Genomic DNA, 26638 nt, shown 5'->3' with positions numbered 1-26638 from the left:
CCACCTGCACGTCTCTGGGTCCTGGAGACATACAGGTCATGAAGAGGTGGCACGCTAAAGTGGATTTGTGACCACAAAACTGAGTCTTGTTGCTGCTCTGTTCTTCAGAAGTACGACAGCTCAATGCTGTCCAACCCGGGTCACAATCCCTAAATCTGAGCCAACATGCACATAAAATCAACAATTATTCTACCTAGAGTGACTGCAATACACGACACTAGTTTATTATGTAGTTATTTTCTATGTTTTTAAATACATTTTGACCCGTTTCCTTCGCCATAATGTCATTAGGGAATTTCTCTTTGGATATTAAGAAAGTATCTATCTATCTATCTATCTATCTCTCTTAGAAAACTAAGAGAGTACCTGTTGAATGGCCCCTTTTATTTTATTTTTTTTATTTTCCGGGTTGAGATCACCTTGAATAGGTCTTGTGTAATATACACCGAACTAAAACGGACGTGAAGCCTAACACCCAGCAGTGGTCTCTGTTTATCTGGCCGCGGCTCTGTGTCCGGTGATGTCACGTGGAGTGGGCGGAGCTTGCTTCAGCATCTGTTGTTGTTCGGTGGCTAACGGCTAACTGCTAACAGCTGCTCAGTGCGTCCACTCGACATGTCGTCGCGCGGACGGGATTAAAGAAAAACCAAACACCACCGTTGAGATGTGGTTCGGTTATGCTCGGTAAGACCAGGCTCGCCCCTGGAGCGTAGTCCCGGTTTTTGTCCGGGTCCTTGGAGGCTTTCTTTGTTAGCATTATTAGCAGCTAGTCTGGCTACAGCGGAGTGTCCTGAGCGTCCTCCCCGGGAACAATGACTCCCTGTCCGGCAATTTTCAGCTGCTCTCTGGTCCCCCGAATCATATTCGTGCTTGCAGGTTCGTGTTCACTTATTTGATTATTTAACATAACGGCGGTTATTTGTCACTCGTGTCGATGCTTCAATGTATTTTTTCTTGTTCCCAGGATGCGTTTGTGTGTCCGCGGTCCCTAACGGTGAGTACCAGCCCTCGATGGTCCAACCTCTTTGTTTCTCTAAATTCCTTTACATCTTGCTATTAATCTGAATTGAATAAACCCCCATCACACCCTATAGAGCAGAGTCTGTTATCTCCAGTTTGCTGAGTTGAGGTCAGTTATTCAAAAGGTAAAACTGTATATTGTGTTTGTGTGTGTGTTGAAGCTTGTGGTGAAGGGGGTGCGGAGCTTTTGCGATCCCCCACTGGTGTCATCACCAGTCCTGGCTGGCCACTCCTCTATTCTCCTCACCTGAACTGCAGTTGGAACATCCGCGGTCGGCCTGGCGACACCGTGACCATCAGGTAAATGCCTCAGAGTCGATGGCTCATTTGGTTGTCCAGCCTCCTCTTGAACGCCTTTCTTTGTCCTTCTGTAGTTTCCAGGACTTCGACCTGCAGCGCTCCCACCACTGTTCTGCAGACTTCTTGTCGATAAGCAGCGACCAGGATTCGGTTGGCGTTCGGTTATGTGGCCTGTCACTCCCGCTGCCATTCACGTCTTCTCAAAACCTGGCGTGGATCCGCTTTCACTCGGATAATGCTCTGACAGGGAAGGGCTTCCGTCTGTCCTACATCACCAGTGAGTCCAGGAAAACAAACTCCTGCTTTTCTGAAGTTTGTATTGATAAATCAATGTGGTTTACTGCAGGTCCAGTGGAGTCGTCCACCTGTGAGGCCGACCAGTTCCACTGTGCCAACGGAAAGTGCATTCCATCATGGTGGCGTTGCAACAAAATGGACGAGTGCGGTGATGATTCAGACGAGACAGAATGTGGCAACAATGTGCCGCAGCTGTCCTTCCAGCCTTGTGGACGAAACCAGTTCCCATGTCTTTCCCGCTACACCCGCGTCTACACCTGCCTGCCTCAGAGCCTGCGCTGCGATGGCGCCATAGACTGCCAGGTGAGCACCCCCTACAGAAGCTCTTCTCCCAGTTCTTACCTCTCGTACCTCCACACTAAACCTCTTTCACGTCTGCAGGACCTCGGTGACGAGATTAACTGTGACGTTCCCGCATGTGGTGAACGTCTGAAGAACTTCTTTGGCTCCTTCGCATCTCCGAACTATCCGGATTTGTACCCGCCTGGCAGCGACTGCACCTGGCAGATCGACACTGGCGACCGCCGCCGGGTCCTGCTGCGCTTTACTGACTTCAAACTGGATGGAACTGGCGCCGGAGACTATGTGAAGGTGTACGACGGCCTGGAGGAGAACCCGCGCCGCCTGCTGCGAGTCCTCACGGCCTTCGATTCACGCACCACTCCGGTTCAGGTGGTGTCCTCCTCCGGACGATTGCGGATTCACTTCTATGCCGACAAGATCAACGCAGCCAGAGGCTTCAACGCCACATATCAGGTGGGTGGGGCTTAAAGGACCTTGCTGGAGTAGATGGTTTGACCATCCTTCCTTTTTTCTGATCCCCATGAATCAAAAGGACATTGGTACAATGTTATGCTGCTGACCCAGGCTCGAGCCCGGTGATCCGACTCCTCAGAAGCAGAGTGTTTGTGTTCTGATGCATTTTTCCGCAAATCCCATTTAACTGAAAGCCTGCTGGCTGTCTCAGGTGGACGGGTTCTGCCTGCCCTGGGAGGTTCCATGTGGTGGGAGCTGGGGCTGCTACACGGAGCAGCAGCGCTGCGACGGCTTCTGGCACTGCGCCAACGGGCGAGATGAGCTCAACTGCTCCACCTGCCAGCCAGACGAGTTCCCGTGCTCCCGGAGCGGCGCCTGCTACCCGCGGTCGGACCGGTGCAACTATCAAAACCGATGCCCCAACGGCTCGGATGAGAAGAACTGCTTCTTCTGCCAGCCAGGCAACTTCCACTGCAAGGTAGCGGGACACAACCTGAAGCGTTCACTGACAGACAGGGACAGGTTTTTGATGATCATGTTTCCGACAGAACAACCGCTGCGTGTTTGAGTCCTGGGTGTGTGACGCACAGGACGACTGCGGTGACGGCAGCGACGAGGAGCACTGTCCTGTCTTGGTGCCCACCCGCGTGGTCACGGCGGCGGTGATCGGCAGTCTGGTCTGTGGCCTCCTGTTAGTGGTGGCGCTGGGCTGCACCTGCAAGCTCTATTCGCTGCGACTCTTCGAACGCAGGTGAGTCCCACAAACTGCTCAGCGCTCTGCAGCCGCAGACTCTGACTCCTCACCTCTCGCTGAAGGTCGTTCGAGACGCAGTTGTCCAGGGTGGAGGCAGAGCTACTAAGAAGGGAAGCCCCGCCTTCTTATGGTCAGCTGATTGCCCAGGGCCTGATCCCGCCTGTTGAGGATTTTCCAGTGTGCACAGGCAGCCAGGTACCTGCTCAGATCTGTGATGCTTTTCAATATGTTGAAAAATGTCTCTGGTAATGCATTAACACTCATCTGTTATGAAACGTATACATCAAAATGATTCAGGGGCTTTTCACACTGTCGATTCTGTCTTGGGTGAGTTTGCTTCGCCCCCTGCTGTGCAACCTCGCACCTCTACGCCTCAGGTGACGTCCGTTTTTTTCCCAGTTGGTGGCGCTATATGCTAAATAGCTGGTTTGTGACCCACGAAGAAGCACATCTCAAGGAAGTCGTCATCAGCCGTGCGATACAAGCCCGAACCTATTTACCACCGTCGACTTGACTGCCTTATTTCTCCGTTACGTCTTAACGCTGCGAGTCATCATCACCTTTGATGTTAACTGTTGACGGAGCTCCGCCACGTCTGAAACAGAATGTGGCGTTTCACAGCCAAAACTAAACATGGAAGATTCTTGTCATGTTTATTTTACAACACTTGACTGATCCACGCTGCTCTCACAACACGTTGCACACAGTGAGAAATATTACTCAGGATTGAGAAGGTTTTAGTCAGTGAAGTTCAGATCCAGACGTCAGAAATGATCAGCGAATAGTCCAGTGATCTTCAATTAACTCCTCCACAGCACCAGTCACCTGCAGCTGCGACCACACACCTCAGTGTTCTGGGAGTTTGTCAAGTTGTTTTTGAACGATGTTGTCCAGCCAGACAGCGATCAGACCCTTTACTGCCCGACATCTATCATGTTTGTGTGGAGTCGCGCTGTACATGTTTCTGGCATCTAGCGCCGAGTCGCCTGAGGTGAGAAGCTCACCCCCCTGTGGGGGGGGTTCCCGAGACAAAGTGAAGCTCTGCATCCGGGATCAAGTTTGCAGCCAAAACCCGACTTGCTTGTGTTTGCACGTCGGACTCGTGAGCTGAATGCACTTTGTCTCGAAGCAGAGTCAGCAGAATGAAAAGCCCCTCTGATGTGCCTCATGCTAACGCTTCTGTGTTCCGCAGGCATCTGTGCTGGAGAATCTGCGCCTGGCAGTTCGCTCTCAACTGGGGTTCACGTCGCTCCGCCTGCCGTCGTCAGGTCGCAGGGGCAGCAGCCACACCCTGTGGCCTCGCCTCTTCTCCCGGTCCCGCCGGCCCACCCCTCTGGCACTGGTGTCAGCGGACCTGGACAATAGCAGCGGCTCAGCGCCTCCGAGCCCGGACGACACGGATTCAGAGGCGGAGCTTCTGCGAGAGCGCGGGGGAGCTGTCGGCGGTCTCCCTTCAAAAACACTGCCAATACCCGAGCCTGACGTGGTCCCTGCCAGGAATCAGCTTGTGCCCCAAACTCCTCCCCCTTCTGATGTCACAACAGTGGATCCTCAGGTTCAGTCTACATCTTCTCTGCAGCGCCTGGTCCAGAACCTGCAGCGTCTGGCCCGCCCTTGGACTCGCAGCGCTCCGGATCAGAACCAGCCCTGGCCCCGTCTCCAGCCTCCAGAGGACCTAGATGATGTGGAACTGTTGATTCCCGACTCTGCTCCATCACCTGTTCTTGAGCCCCGCCCCCCGACCTCCGCAGGTCATGCCTCTCGTCACCGTGAGGACGGTGGTCGTTGCGGGGGTCCTTGTGAACACTGTGGGATCGTGCATACGGCCCTCATCCCCGAGTCTTGCCGAGCCTCTGGTCCCAAGTTAGAGGACGACGAGCAGTTGCTAGCCTGCTAGCTGCGACTAGCATTCCAAAGATGGAGGGTTGACGCTTGCATTTCAAGGAAAACGTGTTCGTAACCAAGGTCAGACATGCTGCTAGCGAGAGTTTGTTCCCGATGTGACTCTTATATCTGTAACTTTTCCTACAAAAAATGGAATCTTTCAAACTAACATGCTAGCTACTGCTAGCTGTGTGGACTGGTCCGCTTTGGTACGTGTACTTGTGTTTATTTATTGTTTTTCTTTGTTGTTGTGTTGCATGACAATGTCACATTTCAATAAAATGGCTGTCATGGAGACCAATGCATTGTACGTGTGGCTAACTAGTAAGATCGTTGGTCACATGACCCTTCAGTTCCCCAGCTGCCTCAAACTGCCACAGTCTCTTTGTTGGTAAGTGCAGCAAGGGCAGGGTCAACCAGCGACGTGGCGGGAAAAAGCTTGAACCAGCCAATCACCATGTTGGACAGGTCCAGGTCATCCAGCAAGATCTGAGCCGCACCCATGAACGACTTGTGGTCCATCCGTCCGTAGTCGCCCCAGACGATCACCTGACACACAGCCGACTTGTGACTCATCAGTTTAAGTGCAGTTGTCTTGTTTCATGAGATGCGTTTCCATGGTTACCTGTAGCACCTTTCCCTCTGGATTCTCCTCAAACTGCAGCTGCTGTTGATAAAGAGGATCCAGAGACTTTCTCGCCAGACGTGTACGACGCTTTAGCAAACACTTGCCATTGTCCAAAAGGTAAACTTTGACGTAGGCAGCTGATGACAAACACGCTGACTTTATTTCACAGTTGAAGGGTAACAGGGTGTCGGTTTATGTGCGAGGCTCACCTGGTGTGTTTTTGTTCCCCTGTTTTCCCACCAAACCTCGGGCCCGCACAACCTCCACGTCCAATCGTTCTTTCCGGAAAACCATTCCGATCTGAATGTCACCTGAAGTCAACAGCCGGTCAGTGTCGGCTGACAGTTCCTCGGTCTTCTGCTCGGGCTTTGACTCACCCATGGCCGGCGTAGCCAACGTCTGCCTCCCAGCGATCTGAGCGGGCCCCAAGCCGTCCAAAAAGCCAGTGAACTGTTTGTCTGTTGACAGCTTGACTGCCGGGAAGATGAGACTAAAGAGACGGACATTAGACAGAAGCATTAGTACTTTGCTGCTGGCATGACTCACGCTCCAGGTTTGGGATCTTCGGCATCAGGGTCGCGACTGGGCTGCCTTGTGAAACGAGTCTTGAAGTCAATGGCCAGCCCTGTCTCAATGCTCCTCTGCACCGGCAGCCGCACCACTTTCTTCTTCTTCTCTTCATCTGAAGGTAGAAAGTGACTTTAAGCTTTGTAGATTCTCCATGGCTTGCCACGCTCAGACTCACCCTCTGGGTTCAGTTGGGAGGCACTCTGGCTCTTCTTGCCCAGACCGACCATGCCCATCATTTTGGCGCTAAAGCTCGAGCGCCGCTTCTTGTCGTCATCGTCGTCGTCGTTGCGGCTTAGTGAGCAGATGTCTCCGCTTACACTGGCAGCCTTGGTTAGCGGTGGCGTTTGCCTGCAAGGAAAGACACATCAAGCATATATACTCCCCCCAAAAAAAGGGGTCAGGTGGATGTAGAGGTCATCAATATAGAGGTGCCGTGTGTAGTCGCTCTTACTTGACCGGTTCAGGCTCTTCTTCATCCCCCTCATCCACTGATTCACCCTTCTGCAGCGTAGCTCCTTCAGTTGCCGCCTCTTCTTTGGGCGCCTCCACCTCTGCCGGAACCTCTGCCTCAGATGGAGACTGCTTACCCTCGACTGAATCAGAGAGGGAGCAGTCAAGGGCATGACCTTTAGGTTCATCATGACTGTAAACACACTGGATGTTCTAGATTTAACTGAGCAAATGTGTACAAGCCTTATTTCACATTTCATTTTCAGTACATGATCCAAGATGACAATCCCAAGATTCATCCGTCATCATTTTCACACATGAATGGCCGCCACCAAGTCCAGATCCTTTGATAGTCTTGGGTGTTACAGAAGATGGCTTTGCGCCACGTTTGTTTGAAAGATAATATATTCCTTTGGTCATCCCACAATGGGGGAAATTGGTGAAAACTTAGTGCGACACTGAAAATATTTATATTTTGAAAATGTTTTGCTGATTGAATGAGTGCTGTGATCGAAGCTGAAGACGCTTCAATGTTTTGGTGAGCTGTGTTCACACACTTACGACTGACTGCATGCTTCTGCTGGTCCTCCCATGTGACGGAGCGTCGCCCCGTCTCTGAGGGTTGTGGCACGGCTTCCTCAGCAGGTGGAGGCACAGGTGAAGGGGCTGGGCTTGGTTCGGGAGCTGGTTCCGGGGGGAGAGTTGCAGGGGTTGGAACAGCTCGGCTTTGGGTTGAAGTGAGCTGAGCTTGGGAAGAGGAGGGTTGCAGACCCTGGACATGCACAGTCGAGGTCTGGGGGGGTTGGACTTGTGAGGCAGGAGGCGTTTGACTTTGGACCTGGGTGGATGGGAGGGTCGCGGTTTGAACTTGAACGGTGGGAGCAGGTGTCGCCTGGTCCTGTGTGGCAGGTGGTGGTTGGGCGTGAATTTGTGAGGAAGGGGGACTCGCTGCTTGGACTGGGGGAGATTGGACTTTTGGGGCGGGAGGTGGCGGTACATGGACTTGAGAGGCGGGAGGACTAGTGGTTTGAACTTGTGAGGTAGGAGGAGATGGCCTGTTGACTGCAGGGGTAGGTACTTGAACTTGGGGTGCAGGACGAGTTGCAACTGGGACGTGTGTGGATGGGGGTGGAGGGGTCTGCTCTTGTGATGCAAGGGGGTTAAGGGCCTTGACAAAATTTGAAATACAAGACGGGACTTGAAATTGAGAAGAAGCGGAGGGTGTTGCTTGGACTGGTGTTGCGGCACTGGGCTGGACTTTTTGTGCGGGTTCTGAAGGGGGTGGGGTGTGTCCAGGTGGGGGAGGCCCTTCTATTCGAATCACTGGTGGGTTTGGAGAGTAGAGGATTGGAACTCTTGTTGATCTGGAAGGAATGTTCGGTAGCTGGCGGCCCCGTGGGTATGGTTCTGGTGAAGACCTGAAACTGGGATATGAAGATTGAGATTATGATACAGATGTTTTCCCCTTCCTGAATCGATACAATATAAGAATAAACAAGACGAACCTGCAGTCTTCAACGCTGCCGCTCCTCAAGTGTGTGGGCCAAGTCCCAGAGCCAGAACCACAAAGGACTCTTTGACAACAGACAAGTGGTTACTGCAGGAACAATAAAGACATGGAGCAGGAGTTCTGCTGAGAACAGCGTCTACCTGTCTGAGGGTCCATACGGGTCTGGAACCGTCCTGGAAAACGCCCTGGATCGAGAGAAGCAGAGCTAAGCGGCTGAACCCATCAGGAAAACAGAACCACGACTGAGCCAGCTACCTGTCCAGGCTGTGGTAGCGGCCAGCATCTGATTGGGTTCGGCTTAGTCTGGACCCACGAAGGAGCCGAATGGCGTCCTGGCGGTACAAGGGGTACAGCGGATCGTCGATTTGCAAGAGATCGTTTCCAGGACCAGAGTATAAGACCTGATCCGGAATTGACAGGGTTGAGCCCAGGCGGCTCCTCTTGACATCTGTACCAAGATTACAGAACCGGGTCGGTGAATATTGTTCACTTCTAGAAAGGACTCCAGTCTTCCCTGCAACCCCAGTGAATTGCTTTGGGCTTTGCTTACTGTGGATATTCCAGGGCTCTGTGTCCAGTCTGTGGGATGTGTCCTTCAGCTGGTACCAGTGCGGTTGGTCGTCCAGCAAGCGCGGGTCCATCTGGATGAGAACCTGCCGCGACATGTTAGTACTTGTCTTGTCTCTTGTAGCTAGCGGATATCCCTCACCTCTCCGAGGAACTCCTCCTCTCGGACTCGAACCTGGTCCCACACACTGACCTCAAGAGTCAAGTCTCTGAGATGAACTGGGCCGAAGATAAAAGTTTGGTTCCAGCGAGGGTCAAAGGACTTCTTCACGATCTTGGTCCGCCGTGGTTCACTGCCACAAAATCCAAAAAGTTCAAGGTCAACCAAAAATGGTAACCTCAGTCATGAAAACACAAAATATCCACCTGGTCTCGGGCAGCGTCTGGACCTGAACGTAGAGATTCCGCGGTCGCTCGTCTTCTCGCACAGGTAGCTCTTTGGCACCGAGTATGGTGACGACAAGCTGATGACCGGGGGTCTGGTACCAGAGTTTAATCTGGAGATGAGCAGGATAGAAGAATGAAGAACATCACCCGCAGCCTTCTAAACCTTCACAACACCTACCTGGATCCTTGAGACCGGTCCTCTTCTTGAGGCAGGGACAGAATCTGGACACACACATACACACACATATTGGAGTTGTGTGTGTGGGCTTCTATATCCTACTTTGTGGGGACCAATTCTTGACAAAACACAATCCTTGTGAGGCCTGTATGACGTTGCGGGGACATTTGACGAACCCCACATGGTTAAGCCTCAATTTGAGGATGAAAACCATTTACAAGAGACAAGATTTTGAAAAAGTGATATTTCATTGAGTAAAAAAAACAAGGTTCTAGAGCCGCAATGGTGGATGGGGGAGCGATGCTCTGTATATGTGTGTGTGTTATTGTACTTCTATCTTTGTGAAAACATGTATGAGTTTTAATTGAGGACATTTTAGGAGGTCCTCACTTTGTTAAGCCTCATTTGGAGGGTTAAAACTACACAATAACTTGGTTATGACAATCAGGTCTCAGCTTGGTTCAGAGTCCTGGTTCAGGTGAGCCATATGTTTTGGATGGTTAGGTTTAGCGTGAGAGGCTGGGGAAAGGGGTATATCGATGAGAAACCTTCAAAACTCCGAACAATGATAGAAATGCACGAATGTGTGTGTGTGTGTGTGTGTGCTTGTTGATATGGCCTCATGGGGACCAATTCTTGACAAAACACTATCCTTGTGAGGACCACATGACTTAGTGGGGACATTTGGCTGGACCCCACAAATTTAAGCCTCAATTGGAGAATGAAGACTTCAAAATAACTGGGTCAGTATAACTGGGTTTCAGTTTGGTTCAGAGTCCTGGTTCAGGTGAGCCACGAGTTTTGGATGGTTAGGTTTAGAGGGAGAGGTTGAGGAAATGGTCAGTGAATTGTATCCACAAATATAGTGGTATAAGTGTGTGTGTGTGTGTGACTTACTGGAGTGAAGCTGGCCATTAGCAGAGATTGGGGACCTGGAACAGACATGTGTGTTATCAAACAAAGAACATCTTGATGCGTCACTGAAAGTCCCACCTGATTGGCCGAGACACCAGCAGATCCACCTGTGGTTCTGCTTTGGATTCCATGATGATGTCATAGACCTGCCTGAAGGTGGCACCTTGGAGAAGGTGTCCATTCCACTCCAGCACCTGGTCCCCTGCAAACCAGAGGCGCACCAGCTGAATCCAAGCCAGTAGAAGCAAGAGGAGCAGGTCCGGGGTCTCACCTGGCCTCAGGTGGCCCACCGTGTCAGCGACGCTCCCCCGCTTCACCTGAGTGATGACGGCGCACAGAGCCCCACACTCACTCCTCCTCCCACCAATCACCTGAGCAGAGAACACAGCCGTCAGTCACTGAGGAGAACAACGCCAGGAGCAGTCGGGAGCCCACCTTCAGTCCCAGCAGGGCTCCCATGTCGTCCGCTCCACTCTTGGACCTCTTATTCAGCAGGATGCGGCCAATCAGTTGCTGACCGTCCCTGGACGGCTGCCATGACACCGAGTCCGGGCAGGTGGGGGCGGGGCTCGGTGTTAGCGTGGCCTCCCGGGTCCAGGATGTGTCGTCCCACCACCGCTGGTCCATGTCAGTCACCAATTGAAGCAGCGACTATTGTAAAAAGCCCATTTAACACATACTACTCTTGCTTTTTAAAGCCAAATACATGTCTGTATTCTCGAGCTTTCAGGAATTAATAATAGAACTTTGAACCTGGCAGCTATGTGAGGCCGCAGTCCATCATCCAACCATGTTGCTCTGATTCCCTGAAGAACATCCGAGTCTTCCAAGCTTCCCAGCAGGTCACTGAAAAGAGGAGTGACCCCAGAGTCTCTCAGAATCCATCTGTGACTTCCAGTTCCACCAGACTTCCCCTGGATTATCTCACACCCAGCAACCAAGCGCCTCCTCCAGAATACCACACTCTCACCGCAGCGGAAGGACTCCGTCTCTTTGACTCGAGCCCTCCGCAAACATGGAAGTCTCTTCTCAGTCCATCGAAGTCTCCAAACAAACCCAGGACCAGTTGGAAGTTTCTCCAACCACGTGACTAATCTGTTAATCTGATTACAGGGAGGGATGAGAAGGACACGTCTTAAATTAACCTGCCGCGATGACACGTTCAGTCCAGCGGGCTGCAGCACTCTGAGCTGATCTCAAGTTTGTTAGTTGCCAAGCTGATCTTTTCCCCGCTGCTCAGATCAGCAAATCAGAATCAGAAACAACTTTATTGCCAAGGCCGGTGGGGAACTCACCAGCTGGGACAGTGTTCTGGAATAATGTGCTGTCAAAAATAAAATAAAATAAAATAAAATAAAATAAAATAAAATAAAATAAAATAAAATAAAATAAAATAAAATAAAATAAAATAAAATAAAATATTGCCTTAACTCTTCCTGAAAACTGTACCATCTGTAAAACTTCCGCACACCTTCTCATTTTTCTTATTCCAGTTTGCAGAAGCATTTTTTTTCATTTCATAAACGCTGTTTCCTTTCATCCTTATTTGGACTGGAGGTGAAAGCTGCGATCGGTGGAGAAACCAGTCAATGAGTGACATCATCGCCTTATGTGACGCTCTGCTGAGAGGATTTGTTGTCCAGAGACGATGAAGCTTCAAGTGTGCGTCCTCCTCCTCCTCTTCCTAGCCGTCGCCCGGCTCTGCGTCCGAGTCAGCGGCAGACCGCAGAGTCCGTCGGAGCTAGTGCCCGCCCCCTCCACCCCCTCACCCCTGCCCCCCGCCTGGCCCGACCGACGACTTCCAGGACTCTGTCGTCGACTGAAGAGGCGAAGAGTGACCCTCCTGGTAAGAACTTCATTTGTGTGATGCTGTTCCGGCTTCAGACTAGGATTATCTGAGATGAAGACTAGTCATATCTGAACATTCAGCAACAGGAAGAGGAGACTTCACTCATCTCCACACTGCTTTATTTATGCCAGATTCAAAATGATCTTGCAGTTTTGACGTGGAATGCATTTCAAGTTTAAAACAGAGCTTGTTTAGTGCAAGTGGAAGGCGTGTCTGAGGTGTTTACATCTGTTCCTGATCTTCTAGTGTCACTCTGAGAAGTTCTGCTGGCGTGAAGAGGACGCTGGACGAAGAAGCTCCGGCCACGTCTGCAGATGCCCTCGGGGATCACGATGTCACCGTTTCTTTCTCCGAAGTCTTTGACCCTAATTCAGAATTAACAGAATTAACACTAACTGCCAAGAGATGCAAGCAGAACTAGCAGCCGCGGAACCTTTAAAGAGCAGTTTTAAAGAGGTTTTAAAGAGCAGTAAAGGTGTGAGTCACCGCTATTGTCAAGTCTTTATTTGACCACTAAGAAAAAGAGGCTACTGGTCATAATTTAGACAATACTAAAGCAGCTTTGGTTTTTGACATGAAGATACGTTAAGTTACTTTATTGTTATTATTTTGGTCATGTGACATGGGAGCTGGCAGCACGGCAAAGGAAGCAAAGCGATAGCCCTTTAAAAAGAAGGAACGTAAGGCTGGTAATGGACGAGATGTCATCAGCGAAGAGAATGATGCGGCGTTCAGTCCATCACTGATGATGTCATAAGTATTGTGCGAGTGCGCGTCTACAGTAAGGTACAGTCCGAGTCCTTGTCGCGTGTCCTGGCTCCTCGGGGGTGTGACGCCGGGGGCCGGGCCTGGAAACAGGCGACCGTTAACAGACCGGTTGTTGACGCTCGGAGCGCGGCGTGTTACCTGCTGCGAGGAGCTCTGCTGCTGCTGCTGCTGCGGCGGCGGCGGCTGCTGCTGCTGCTGTAAGTACTCCTCCTGCTGGAGCTGCCGGGCCAGGTCCAGATCCGTGAAGTTGCCCGGGGCTTGTTCTTGCTGCTTCTGCAGGGACATCGCCACCAGGTAGTCCTGCAACACACCCCTGGTGAGTCTCCTCCCCTCGACCCCTGCTGCGACCTTGAGGAAGGGCCTCACACCTGCTGGATCTGCTGCTGCCGGAGCGTGGGGTCCGGGCTGAGTGGGGAGAGCCTCTGCGGGGGGTGACACAGTCTGAAGTTGCAGTCACAGAAGTTGCCGTCTCCCTCCAGGTTGTGCAGCGACTCCCACACCAGCTGCTCCTGCTCCAGGAAGCCCTGGTCGGTCACCAGCAGGTACAGGTGGCCCTGCGGAGAGCGCCGCCTCACGTTCAGTTGTCACTCAACACCCAGTGGCCTGCTTTGAGGGAGAACGCCACCTTGTGTTTGATCATGGTACTGAAGTGGTTGTTCCTGAAGAACACAGATATCTCCTCATCGTTCGCCGTCGAGTTGAGTTCGCACAAGCCGTGATATGACAGCTGTGTCGCTGTGGACTCCAGGAACTGCTCCGCCACCAGACCTGGACACACACAAGCCCTGGTCCACACCTACGTCACACTTCAAACTCACGTGCGTGTGTGTGTGTGTTACCTTCACTGACCAGACTGCTGTCTTCAGAGTGTTTGCAGTGAATGATCTTTTCCACCAACTGGTTGTAGCTCAGCGTCCCCACAGATGCCACCATCTCTGGATTCTTCACACACACACACACGCCCGCGGTCATGTCCAAAGAAGGGGAGCACAGGCAGTGTGAGTGTGTTTTAAACCTGTGGATCCACCAGCCAGCCGTGGTAAAGCGGGATGCTCAGTAGGTCAAAGACGATACACTCGGGCGTGTACTCGAAGTCGGCCACACCAGTGAAGCGGACATTGACGTCCAGGCCTGTCGACAGTTTGGGAAGCACTGCCATGACGTCACTGATGTTCTGCGCTTGCACGCACACACACACACGGGTAAAAAGTCATTAGCTCATTTTCAAACTTTCAAATCGTATTTGTGAGTGCAAACTTGGATAGCAATACTCTTGGAAACACACCACCTTGTGGGGACCTTTCACAATTTGGGCCTATTTGTGGAGACGCTTTGCGGGTCTCAACGAGGTAAAGCATCAATTTGAGGATTGAAAGTTCAAAATAACCGGCACATTATAATTAAATTTACCATCGGTTCAGAGTCCTGGTTAAGGCTAACCACTTGTTTTGGATGGTTATGTTTAGGGGGAGAGGTACTTCTATCTTTGTGAGAACCTGTATGAGTTTTTAATCAATAGAGTGAGGACATTTTTGCAAAGTGAGGACACTCACTTCGTCAAACATCATTCTGAGGGTTAAACTACAAAATAACTAACACTAATAAATAAAGGTTAAGTTTAGCCATTTGTTTTAGATGGTTAGGTTTAGGGGGAGAGGCTGGGGAAAGAGTTATGTCAATGTATGTCAACACGAGTCCTCACTTGTGGGGACCAATTCTTGGCAAAACACTATCCTTGTGAGGATTGCATGATTTTGTGGGGACATTTGGCTGGACCCCACAAGGTTAGGCCTCAATTTGAGGATGAAGTCTTCAAAACAACTGGGTGATTCTAACTGGGTCTCAGTTTGGTTCAGAGTCCTGGTTCTGGTGAGCCATGTGTTTTAGATGGTTAGGTACAGGGGGAGAGGCTGGGGAAAGGGTTGTGGCAATGAGAGGTGCTCACAAAAATAGCAAACGTGTGTGTTTATCACTCTCACCTGTTGAAAGTTCAGGTCCATCCCATCCGACTTTTCTCTTGGGGTCACCGACAGAACACACTCTCCTACATGACACACAGAGCGAGACACATACCGGTGATGTTTCCACAACCATGGCACTGGAGGTGAGCTCACCCAGATGAGTCATGAGGTCCTCTGAGGACACCACTTCAGTCTCGGCTGGAAGACTTGCCTGAAAACACAATCACCGTTGGTCAAATGTCGTCGTCGTCAGCGTCAAGGCTTCTATTTTCTCACCTTCCATCGCAGGAAGAGAGTATTCATGATGGCCAGCAGGGGGCAGGGTCCGTTCTGGCTCTGTGTAACAATGGGTGTTTTCTTCTCTTTCCAGGTGATCCACTTCACCATGTAATATGCAGGCGTGGAGGTCTGGTCAGTTGAGGGTCCTGACAGCAAACAAGAACAGAATTAGAATACTGCTACGACTAATACTACTACTACTACTACTAATAATAATAATAATAATAATAATAACAATAATAACAACATCACCAGCGGCAGCAGTGACGTCCAGCTCAGGTGCCGGGGAGGGTTCAGGGGTGAGCACTTCCACCGGGGACTCCACTGGGGACAGCCAGAAAATCGATCCCACAGAGTCCTGGCCTTCCTCCACAGAACTGGACTCTACTTCTGTAAAGAGTAATCTTGAGCGATTCTAAAATGACTCTCCTATCTAAGAACAGTTGTCACTCACCTGGCTGCTCAACCCCGGCCTCACCTTCGACCTCCCCTGTGACCTCATCCTCACCCTCGTCATCGTCTTTGGCAGGCAGCTTTTTCTCATCGCTGACCGAGTCACCTTGTGTGTTCTCTACAGTGGGCACCTCCTCCTGTGGGACCTCAGTAGGCAGTGGCCCCTCTTTGGTGACCAGAGCTTCCCTGCCAGTGCTTTCACCGGAGGGCGAGTCGTCGGCTGGTGCGGACATTATTCACCGCCACCGGTGTTGGATCACAACACTGGTCTGGTTGGCAGCCTGCTGGTCATGAGTTCCAGAGAAGTGGTCAGGATGGAAAGACGTTCATCACAAGCTCTCTTCCTGTCAAACAGAGAACAAATTATGAGTGGATTTGTCTCATTTAAAAGGGTACATCCTGTTATACATTTCTTTCATAAATATTACCTGACTAGTTTAAGTTTTTAAAAAAGAACAAAAGTACATTTCTTTGTATTTTCTGTCTGTCATGCACTTTGTTGTATATATTGTTTTATTAGTAATGTTTTTCTAGTCCATTTCATTGCCTCTAATATTCCTTATTTTTTTCTAATATGTTATGTTACAGGGCATATGAAATATGTGACTGCTGTATGTATATTTTACAGATTATTGTTTATTATTATTGTTTACTTGAACTGAAGTTACAATAGGTAACACGGCATTTTTATTTGGTAGCGAATTTCGCCTGAGCTGTGACGTCATCGAAAACCACATCCAAAATGCCCACAGGAGAAACTTCATGTAGCGGGAGGCCGTGTTATCTAATCCAATCTAATATCTGCAGACAGACCCGGGACTCCAATGGTACCAACACAAAAGCTCCCGGTTCCACCTGCCACGCAGACTCCGCCCACCACGGGACACAAACAACTGCTTATGACGTCACACCCCGACAACTACTAAACTGGCCATTAGCAATATTCAAACGTGTACATTGATCATTTCAAGTGACACCGCGGAAAGAATGGGTCAAACGCTCAGTACCAGTGTGAAAGTACGAGTCGGACTGGCTCCGGAACCAGTTTCGGGAAAGATGTTGCTGTCATAGGTTAACAGGGAAATAAAGGTGACGAGGTTTTAGCTGACGAACTCGTCCGGAATGACCCGATCACCGAGGTTCGAGCGCGGTCCAATGTTCATCGCCTTGACACATATCTACACACAAGTGACGTCGGGTGAGTCCCGTTCGTTTCAAACGCCCGCTGCGACGTGACAACAAAAGCAGTTCTCTCACCTCACTGGCGACATCCATTAGTTTGGCGATTAAAGCCGCGATATTAAGTTAAAAAAGCGAACGAATTCTTGAGACTTTACACTGAAGGACTTTGAAGAGAATAATCACGTGACTCAGGAAGACTACAAACGACTTCCGGTGAGCGGACAGGAAATGTTTTTATAAATGCTGTAACCATCTACGTTTGAGGAGTAATACACGGATAAGATGGTTTAATTCAGTGGACGAAAGGAGTTAGAATTAATTTCAGCATCTGGCGACGATTCAGGCTGCTCGCTACGTGTATTTATATTCCTCTAGGTGGCGCTCACAGCCAAAGACTAAAGTCGTTCTCCAGCAGCAACAAAGACGGCAGTCAGCAATTATGACTCAGTGTTTTTGCACACGTCACACACATTATTCTCATGATAAAAATAAAAGCTATATATTAGAACGATATGGTTTACAGGGTAGCACACTTTCACCGGCATCGTGAGAAGGTGCTCGCTGAAAATCGACACTTCTTTTTGAGGCTTGTGCAGGTTCCCGTCAGCTTCACTACTTTCCACGCTTCAAAACGCCAATAAAGGACGCTCCAAATTTTGCCAAGATATTACTGCTCGTTGGTGTTTTGAGTTTAGTAGAGTGAGTGATATCTTCGTTGCTATTTTGTTATTACAAATTCTGCGTTAGAAATAAAAGAAAACAAATAGCCCAACTCACAGTGACAGTTCCGGCCTTTCGTGTATATTGAAAGAACGGACCGGAAACGCCTTCGTTGCTTTCTTTATAATCTTGACGAATCTCGTTCCACCCAATAGTATCCACCTGCCGCAGCTGAGACCGGACTCGAACCCAGATCAACAAAAGACCATCGAACCAACCAGGTATATTAGCTTTATGTTGATTCCTTAAACAGTTTATTTCTTTATATGGGGCGTGACGAAAGGAGACTCGGTCGGGATTCTGGCCCGGTACCGACGCCGGTGAATACGCTCACTCTTGAATTAAAATGGTGCAGAAACGTCGCTGAAATCACGCCGCCTTCCCGCATCACTTCGTTAAAACCGTGTTTTAATTTCTGCACCGTGATTTTGAGATCAAACTGGGCCGTCGCTGCTAGCTTCTGGGCCACGCCTCATCCGAGCCGGCCGGTGGTCTTAGAATTAAAAAGAAAAAACAGACATATACAGGCCAGGATCAGAGTTGCCCTAAAACGACGAGATTTGGTGACAGAAGCAGGAGATTTAAAACGGCTGGAGAATTCCAGAGAGCAGCGGCTTATTTTAACCAGCCATGACCCAGTTTCCATAAACGCTCTGCGACTCAAAATAAAAGTATCCGGGCTGTGATGGACGCTTAGAATAACTGATGTCCCGTCCTCAGAGCACGATGGAGAGATCCAGCAGCCAGTATGACTCCTTCCTGTTCTGGCGCCAACCCATCGCCGAACTGGACCTGTCTGAGCTGGAGGACTTGGGTCTGATTGCGCCGGCCAGCAGCAGCAGCAAGGCTAAAGAAGAGAAGTCCAGTCTGAGGACTAGTGAGGAGGTGAGTGAGGTCTGGGGGGAGGGCTCCATGAGAAGGAGTGATTGACGGGTCAAAATGTCCCCCAGCAGGACGAGCTAGCTGAGTTTACGTCCTTCAACTACTGGCGGGCTCCGATCGCAGACGTGGACGCGCTGCTGGCCGACCTCAACCTCCTGCTGTGACCTGTCACAACCACATGTTCCGCTTTGAGTTCCAGATGCCACTCCACTTTATTTATTTCTCTGTGCCTTTTATTTATGTCCTGAGCTGCGCTCACTCGCACCATCTTTCATTGATGCACCCTGTGTAACTGTGGGAAACTATTTTGTCTCTTACGAAATTTGCTATGTTTCATTTAAAGCCCCGCTTTGTTTACATTCTGCTGTTCGCATCGATGGCTTTGCATTTTGCTGAGTTAGTGGCGACAAGTGACCCGCCATGAATGTTTGAAACACAATAAAATTGTCTTCGTCAAACCGTGATTTTGAGGTATTTGCTGCGACCATGAAGAGCCCTACACACAAACAATAACACCATCAACGAATTAAATGTTTTAATAGAAAAATAAAGTTGTCTAACTTAACAAATGAATGAATCTCTCATCTATAAGTTTTTGTGTGCTTGTACCCAGGAACCAGAAGGCGTCCTCCACTTTGGAATAGTTTTTGAAGAAAGAACACTGCCTCATAATGGAACATATTCCAAGAATTGTCTCTGTTTTGTGCTTATTATGGTTCTAAATCTTTTTTTTTTTTGTCAGACTTTTATTAGGAAGAAGGCAGCACCAGTCATTGCTGTTTCCAGGAGTGAAACAGTGAACATCAAATAATGAAGAAAGATGCACGATTGGATGAGGAAGTGACAAACACCACCTTTATTTAACTCAAGAGTGATTTACACAACTGGGGTTGGAGGTAGTTTGATGTGACACTTTCAGGAATTCAATCAAAGTTTCTCACAAATACTCACAAAATAATGCTCTAAATTGCTACATTTGAGATTTTGCCAAATCATATTAAGGAAAAGCAAAAAAGACAAACTTTTTGAACACCAAACGGTATCTTATCAGTGCCTTTGTCTTCAGTCTGCAGTAGAACATTGGCATCACAGTCGTCTTCTGCGAGAACAACAGTGGCAAAACTGACCTGACAGCAGATGAGCGCCAAGCCTCGGCCATCAACATCGCTTTGAGTTCGCTTCCGGTTTTATTTTGAAGCGATGTCCCACTTCCGGGAGCGTTGCAGCCTCCGAAGTCTAACTTACAGCAAAAACAAGCCGTGGAGCCAGACATGCAGCAGCGGAGTTGAACCTGCACACTTTCTGACTGCAAAGTGGCCTCTTTTGCCCAGTTTCTCTCCGTAGTGGAATAACGACACGGAGTCGAGCCGGTACAAGCCACGGAATTGTTGTTTTAGCCGCTAGTTGCTAACACCAGCGGAGCAGCACCGAAACAAACAAAACTGGAGGCGGTAAGTTTCGAACTGCTCCCCACGAATAAACGACATATTATCCGCGAATACACGCGAGTCCACACCGATAAACAACCCGGAATCGTGACTTGGTTGCCCGAGACCAAGTGAGGCGGTTAGACTGCGCGCCTGAACTAACCGGATGTGGAAGTAGTTTTTTCTCCGAGTGTAAAATAGGACATTTCTCGCTGACTTCCCCCGGAAAAACCAACAACTTAATATCAAACAGCTTCCTGTCGGTGTTACTGGATACACTGTCTATGTTTTTCTGTATTCGGGTGGAATCGGGTCGTGGTTCTGGTCTACGTGGCACATGGCGGACTCTTTTCTGTCGCTGAAGCTGAAAATGGCTCCTGGGCCGCGGCCTGTCCGTTAGCTTGCCGTGCTAACTTGCTATTTTCAGATTTTCTCTTGAAGTTCTCCTTTCGGTTCTGTGGCGAAGTGAAATAAAGCATCGCAAACGTTTCCCACCAGTCACCTGCCTCTTTATGTGTTTGGTGATTTTGAATTCTTGTCTACGTTTGTTATATCGCAACGTTTTATTAACAACAGTCTTCAACTGCCGTTCAGAACAAAACAAAAACAAATTGCCACTTGATACTTTGTCCACAAATCGACGGATCTTCAGTAACTCAGTACATCCGACGCTGCTGCTTTATAAATATACATTGTTTTTTATTTTTTACAAAATCAGAATGTTCAATCAGACAATAAAGAAATTGCACGGCATCATCAAAACGGAAATCTAGAAACGTATGAGGCAAAACTCCAGACATTCACACAAGATCTTTGCTCCAACAATCCAATGAAACATCCAGACTCACAGTCCAACTATTATATAGCTATTCAGGGACAGGTATGATAGTATGACCATCACTGTACACAGGATTATGTGGTACCAATCACCGCCCCATCTAAGGTTCATCCTTGAAGTGGAAACTGTGTTTGATTTCTAGTTCAAACGTCTGCTACCGTTATATCAGTGTTTTGGTCCACAATCAACGCTCTGGCTCTAAACCCTGTCCCTCAGATGTCGCTGGTGGACCTCGGCAAGCGTCTGCTGGAAGCAGCACGCAAAGGTCAAGACGATGAGGTCAGGAACCTGATGGCGAATGGAGCCCCCTTCACCACAGACTGGGTGAGTCCTGTCAATTGTCAGTCAGTCAGGTGTACTGTTGTCATTGGCATCGAGAAATGAGTTACTTGAATCCTTGTTGTCAAAGTACAATTAAGAACGACCGAACTGAGCGACTGGAATTGAGTTTTAACACTTTGATCAGCATGTGTGGATGTGTTTTTTTGAGTAAACGTTGACCCTCATGCTGAGAGACTCCTTTTGCTCAAATTCCTGTAAATTCAAAGTGAATCAGATGAAACAGCTGAGTAGATCTGTCATACATGAAAGTTAGGATCAAAATATAAAAAGCAAGACTGTTCACGGAATCAGATTCTCCGTGGGTCCGTACAGTCTAATCTCACTCTCATGTTTCAACCATCACAACATATTGTGATACTTGAACTTCCTTCATGTCGAACAATGTCTCTTCAAATAGGGTCTCTGTCGTGTGTGTGTTTGACTGGCTGAAGCCTGTTCTGAGTTCTGGCAGGTTTTACTATTTACCCGACTCAGACGTTGATAAAATCAAAAGCAAAACTCATGCCTAGTTCTTAGAACCGGGGTGACGTCAAGGTAACTACAAATTCACTGCTCACTTGCAAGTCACTTTCACAGTCTTCCATTAAGGTAACTAAATACTCAAGTCATTATTGATGGAGGGGTCAAATGAGGGCAACAGTATTTTGGACATGGTCAAGCATACATAAGTGCGTCATAAAAAAACAAGTTTCTTTACAGCTTTCTCCAGTTCTTCAAACTGTCAGAGTAAATCATGTCGATCTGAAATATTCTTGACGAAGGCCTGGCCAACCCTCATGCAGCTCTTTCCCCAGTTTCACGCCACTCTTCACCAAATGAGCTGCCAAACTGGCCACCATTTTGATCAAGTTGCTTTTGAGATGATGGTTTATACAGGAAATAAGACGAAAAAGTAAGAGCTATTCCGATGAAATGTCAAAATATTGTTCAAAGAGTTTGACTGGCGTTTAACTTTGAAACATAGTTATACATACTTAGTTCCACATTTCACTTTGTCATTCCCTAAACTAAACTTATGGCATGTTTCATTCATCGTTGATAGTGGTGAAGTCTGTTTTATTCAGTAGAATGAAGATGAGATGCTCACACACACAGACCAGGGCCACGTTATTGGTGGCATGACCCATGTGAAAAAATATATAAGTAAAATAAATGTTTTTATTTCTATCTACGCCACTTGATATTTCGAGGAGGATCACGGTAAAATGTATGAATCTGAAAAATACATGCACAAGAGACATACGCCGGACACAAACCAGCAACCTTATGACACACAGGGATGTGCTTTAACAGTTGTACTGCCACTAAATCACGTGACCAGCTGTTCAGGTGAAGCCTTACAGCATGACATGTTTGTAGGATGTGGCTCTTTGCAGCAACACAGTAAAACAATGTGGCTCGTAGCCTCTGACTCGTTGGCCACCCCTGCTCTAAACTGAACAGATTAAAAAAACAACTTTTTTTAGACTTTGTTTCTTCCCTTGTACTTAAATTTAAAATCCAAATTGCCAGTGCAAATTTCTGATGAATGTAATGTTGGTTTGCTGGTTAAAAGCTGAACTGGTTGAAGCCTCTCTGTCACAACGCTGCCAAGCAAAACAAGAGTGAAGCAACACAGCGTGAGTGAGCGGAGAGTTCAAGTCTCTGGCATGTTAGTTGTTATGTTGCAAGGTGTTACCATGGTGATGGTCTCACTGGTTCCTCACGTTGACAGTTGGGCACGTCTCCGCTCCACCTGGCGGCGCAGCACGGCCACTACTCCACCGCAGACGTCCTGCTCCGAGCCGGTGTCAGCAGAGACGCGCGCACGAAAGTGGACCGGACGCCGCTGCACATGGCCGCGGCTGAAGGCCACACAGTCATCGTGGAGATGCTCGTCCGGGTAGGAAGAACGTGGTCGCACGCAGACAGACCCGCAGCTGACGTCAACTCTTGTTCCCTCTCAGAACGGAGCCGACATCAACGCCAAAGACATGCTGAAAATGACGGCGCTGCATTGGGCGGCACAACACGGTCACCACGGCGTGGTGGAGACGCTCATCAAGCACGGCGCTGACGTGCATGCACTCAGCAAGTTCGACAAGACGGCGTTCGACATCGCAGTGGACATTCAGAACACAGAGCTGATGTTGCTGCTCCAGGTGAGTGCCCCCCGACCTCTGCTGCTCGGCCACCAGAGGGAGCTGTTTTCAGCCTCGTTTTTCCTGCAGGAGGGGATGCAGAACCAGGTGAACATGAACCAGGTGAGTGTCAACGTGGACTCCAGCAACAGTCAGCCGCAGTTCATCATCCAGGGGCTTCCAGCTATCCAGGGCGGTGTGGTCAACCTGGCTGACCTGCTGTCTAAGAGCAACTCAGGTGAGCAAGTCAGGCGCACACACAATCTGGGGTGTGTGTGTGTGTGGGCACGAGGAAGTGTGACTTGCTCACACACGCATGTGTTGTGTGTGTGTTTCAGGAGAGTCGGAAGAGGCCATGGCTGCCAGCGCCCTGGACTCCAACATTCAACACGCCGCTGTGGTCAACGAAGGGGGTCAGAGGGTCATTACTATTGTCACTGACCAGCACGGCAACCTGCAGACCACTGGGGGCATGACTCAGCCCTTTTTTGTGACCATGCAGCACGGACAGCAAAGTATGACTCACACACACACACACACACATACAGATATATACACGCATACAGATACAAACATACACACGCAGATATACAAACATACACACACATACAGATATATACACACACGCACACGTATATACACACACGGATACACACCTTGTCAAGAATTGGTCCCCACAAGGCAGTATAAACAAACCCACACACACACACACAGATACACTCACTTGTAGTCTGACGTTGGTCTGCTCTTGTGTGTGCCCTCAGTGCTAGCAGTACCAGCTAACACAGTGACGGAGGAAGTGGTGACCGAGGACGCGCCGCCCTCCAGAAAACGGAAACTGGAAGCGACAAACAATCACAGCGAAGCCGGAGAGACGGTGGGTCACATGAGGTCACGCTGATGTGGGAAATGGCGTAGCACACACACACACTTGAATTTCTATCCTTGTGGGGACATTGTGAGGATCTCTCATTGCCATAACCCTTTTGGGTTTTGTCAAGAATTGGTCCCCACAAAGAAGAATAAACAAGCCCACAAATACCATTGTCTTCCCAGCTAAGTGAGGACCGTCATTTCCATCACCCTTTCCCCAGCCTCTCCCCCTAAACCAAACCTTCTAAAACACATGGCTCACCTGAACCAGGACTCTGAACCAAACTGGAACCTGGTGATAATGACCAAGTCATTTTGTAGTTTTAACCCTCAAAATGAGGCTGTTGATAAAAACTCATACAGGTTCTCACAAAAATAGAAGTACAAGAACACACACAGAGCATCTCTCCACTGTCCACCCTCGAGGCGCTAGAACCTTTTTTCCCAATGAAAGGTTATCGTTTTTTCTTGACTCTTAAAAAATGGTTTGAGATGAAGGCGCAGTGTGAAAGAGAAGTGGCGCCATAGTTTGGGTCACAAGGACATTCACCCATCTAACTTGCATGTTATGACGTCACCCGGTGGCAGCCATGGTGTATTACATCACTTATCCAGCTGTTGATGTGATCCACTGGAAGCAACACTGATGAGGAGGATGAGACCTGGAGCGGTTTTCAGTCTCTGTTTACTCAAATCTGTGCTGAAGTTGCTCAGATTGCAGTTACGGGTGTCGCCATCTGCTTGCGTGAAGTGGTAACTACATGCAGCACCATAGTTGCTTGGCGGGTTAATAATAAGTAATAACGCTGGAGCTAGACACTCACACTTAAACACTTGAGTGTTTGTGCATGACGAGGTTGTACGGCTGAATTTGAGCGTGTGTGTCCGCAGGAGCTGCTGCAGCGCCAGCTACAGGAGGCCAACAGGAAAGCACAGGAGTACCGCCAGCAGCTGCTGAGGAAGGAGCAGGAGGCGGAGCAGTACCGGATGAAACTGGAGGCCATGAGCCAGAGTCGGGTCAAGAACGGCACCTCGGCCGTCAGCCCCGAGGAGGTGGTGGGCGGGGAGGAAGAGGAGGAGGAGGAGGAGGAGAGCGGGCAGGTGGAGGACGGGGAAATGGTGGTCCTGCAGGAGGGGGGCATCATCATGGAGGGGGAGGAGGGCCAGGTGACTCTGGTGGAGGCGGGCTCAGAGACGGCACAGGTCACCTCCTAACACAGAGAGGTGGCGCCGTGACCCACTGCGGTCAGCAGGGGGCGCTGGACTTCCCTTCACATTAACTCTTTTTTTATTGTGTCTGCGACAAGCATCCGAATAAACTGGGAAACGTCTCCAGCTGGATTGTTTGTGACCATGTGTGAACACGTGAGCTCAAGTCACATTCCAAACTACTGTCCTCTTCCATCAGCTCCCCTCTGCGAACATCCTGGCGTCTGTTACGTTGCGCACCGCTTCCTTCCCCCGAGCTCTTATTTCCTCTTTTACTTTCTGAAAAGTACTTTGTTTTTTTAATGGAATGCATGTGACGTCCTTTAATTTTGACGCTCTCTCCCTCTCATCTGGTCCGATGGTTTTGCCACCTGTCCAACACTACAGCAATATCTCTCTGCCTCGTGTTCTGCCCAGTACTCTGGTGTGTCATGTGATCTGGAGCGCCACGTGGGGAGTGTGGAAGCTTGAGTTTTAACTTCGCAGTAACGACGGAATCTTGTGTACGTTTTCATAAGCAAAATGTGTAAATAAACTAAGTGACTTCTTTCGTACGGCTGTGCTTCTGTTTGGGTTTGGTTCCTTCTCTCAGTGAGCCAGTCGCAGAAGGTTCGGGCCGGGCGGGATTTGAACCGAGGACTTCGTAAAGACACATTTGTTTGAGCAGAGGTCTCATAGAGTAACAACATAGGGCCAAAACAATGACTTCAAAGATGCTTTGTTATGACAATAATCCTGTGATAATGATGGAGCCTGGACTTGTTTAATGGTGCTAAGACTTGACTGGGTGAAAATACGTGTACTGACCTGTTTTCTGACGATATGAAGTGCCATTTGCCACTTTTAATGTTGTAAACGGTCATCTTAATGAAACTGAAACTGAACACAGAGTATGGTCAAAATGTTAACCTGGTTTTTAAAACAAAACAGAGCTGGTTGAGACGGTTTTTGGAGGTTCCCTCCTGTAAATCGAGGCTGGCAGTCACGGACAGAACGGCTCAAAATTGCACAGAACAAGGAACAACAAAGAACAAGGCAAGAAAAAAAAACAGGTACCGTCACCAACATGGAGCTAAATACTGAATATAATATGTTAAATAATAGTGCAGTGCCACACATGATACATGTTTAGTGGAATATAAATAAAATAGAAGCTTGAAAATGGTTCGCCACTTAGACGCAAATGATTTTTCGTAAGTTTTTTTTCTGGTAAGTGTTGCCATAAATTCGAAGTGTACATTACTGAAAAATACTTCCGGAATAGCCTTTCAAATTAAAATACGAATCTTCAACAAAACAGCAAACATCCAATTTAGATCACTATTAGTCCAACATTGAATCTGTTACAGTGCTGACGTGAAAACGTGTATTTTACTTTCTCTTGTTGAGCTTTAAACAGCCTACCATGCTTCTATTTTATGAGACTGTGGGTCATTTGAGATCGGATCAACTTGCTGTCTCTTAAGTGTGGAAAAAAAAATCTTAAATGAACACTTCAGCTTATGGCGTGTGGAGGGCG

At 48.9% G+C, this 26638-nt stretch overlaps 5 protein-coding genes across 13 annotated transcripts; 3 read left to right on the top strand and 2 right to left on the bottom strand.

The window, feature by feature from the left end:
- Nucleotides 1–563: 563 nt before the first annotated feature.
- lrp12 (low density lipoprotein receptor-related protein 12) lies at nt 564–5305 on the top strand. The gene is made up of 10 exons (XM_053861694.1): nt 564–876; nt 965–994; nt 1182–1320; nt 1395–1597; nt 1667–1920; nt 1999–2373; nt 2585–2851; nt 2922–3124; nt 3190–3322; nt 4320–5305. Exons 1-10 carry the CDS (start codon nt 813–815, stop codon nt 5022–5024), a joined length of 2373 nt encoding a protein of 790 aa, XP_053717669.1. The 5' UTR covers nt 564–812; the 3' UTR covers nt 5025–5305.
- Nucleotides 3764–11529, bottom strand: LOC128756888 (regulating synaptic membrane exocytosis protein 2-like). Its single transcript, XM_053861693.1, has 20 exons — nt 10970–11529; nt 10652–10867; nt 10488–10587; nt 10295–10418; nt 10199–10233; nt 9302–9345; nt 9103–9233; nt 8879–9029; nt 8720–8822; nt 8425–8617; nt 8310–8354; nt 8165–8233; nt 7221–8083; nt 6661–6802; nt 6385–6557; nt 6186–6321; nt 6017–6129; nt 5849–5950; nt 5637–5776; nt 3764–5560 (listed from the first exon to the last, which is right to left on the bottom strand). Exons 2-20 carry the CDS (start codon nt 10841–10843, stop codon nt 5378–5380), a joined length of 3039 nt encoding a protein of 1012 aa, XP_053717668.1. The 5' UTR covers nt 10844–10867; nt 10970–11529; the 3' UTR covers nt 3764–5377.
- A 618-nt stretch (nt 11530–12147) lies between these two features.
- mindy1 (MINDY lysine 48 deubiquitinase 1) lies at nt 12148–17575 on the bottom strand. Of its 4 annotated transcripts, none has more exons than XM_053861697.1 (12): nt 17486–17575; nt 15528–15870; nt 15326–15463; nt 15071–15219; nt 14948–15005; nt 14813–14877; nt 13849–14007; nt 13673–13775; nt 13459–13601; nt 13202–13387; nt 12972–13133; nt 12148–12913 (listed from the first exon to the last, which is right to left on the bottom strand). In XM_053861697.1, the coding sequence occupies exons 2-12, from the start codon at nt 15757–15759 to the stop codon at nt 12842–12844; spliced, it is 1467 nt and encodes a 488-aa protein (XP_053717672.1). In that variant the 5' UTR covers nt 15760–15870; nt 17486–17575; the 3' UTR covers nt 12148–12841. The 4 variants fall into 4 exon arrangements, with proteins under 4 accessions (XP_053717672.1, XP_053717670.1, XP_053717671.1 ...); XM_053861695.1 differs by lacking the exon at nt 17486–17575 and adding an exon at nt 16784–17040; XM_053861696.1 differs by lacking the exon at nt 17486–17575 and adding an exon at nt 16534–16758.
- mllt11 (MLLT11 transcription factor 7 cofactor) lies at nt 16574–18828 on the top strand. 6 transcript variants are annotated; one of them, XM_053861704.1, is made up of 4 exons: nt 16574–16724; nt 17584–17649; nt 18149–18313; nt 18379–18828. In XM_053861704.1, exons 3-4 carry the CDS (start codon nt 18155–18157, stop codon nt 18472–18474), a joined length of 255 nt encoding a protein of 84 aa, XP_053717679.1. In that variant the 5' UTR covers nt 16574–16724; nt 17584–17649; nt 18149–18154; the 3' UTR covers nt 18475–18828. The 6 variants fall into 6 exon arrangements, with proteins under 6 accessions (XP_053717679.1, XP_053717678.1, XP_053717676.1 ...); XM_053861703.1 differs by lacking the exon at nt 16574–16724 and adding an exon at nt 16868–16921; XM_053861701.1 differs by lacking the exon at nt 16574–16724 and adding an exon at nt 17202–17304 and having other exon boundaries at nt 18382–18828.
- A 691-nt stretch (nt 18829–19519) lies between these two features.
- gabpb2a (GA binding protein transcription factor subunit beta 2a) lies at nt 19520–25770 on the top strand. The gene is made up of 8 exons (XM_053862462.1): nt 19520–19761; nt 20792–20899; nt 22632–22799; nt 22864–23058; nt 23128–23275; nt 23376–23552; nt 23802–23914; nt 24802–25770. Exons 2-8 carry the CDS (start codon nt 20792–20794, stop codon nt 25123–25125), a joined length of 1233 nt encoding a protein of 410 aa, XP_053718437.1. The 5' UTR covers nt 19520–19761; the 3' UTR covers nt 25126–25770.
- The last annotated feature ends 868 nt before the right edge of the window (nt 25771–26638 follow it).

Source organism: Synchiropus splendidus, chromosome 4 (genome assembly GCF_027744825.2).
Source record: "Synchiropus splendidus isolate RoL2022-P1 chromosome 4, RoL_Sspl_1.0, whole genome shotgun sequence".
NCBI classification, from domain to species: Eukaryota; Metazoa; Chordata; class Actinopteri; order Syngnathiformes; family Callionymidae; genus Synchiropus; species Synchiropus splendidus.
Note: the sequence above shows the minus strand (reverse complement) of the source record. Positions and strands in the feature narration are given on the sequence as shown.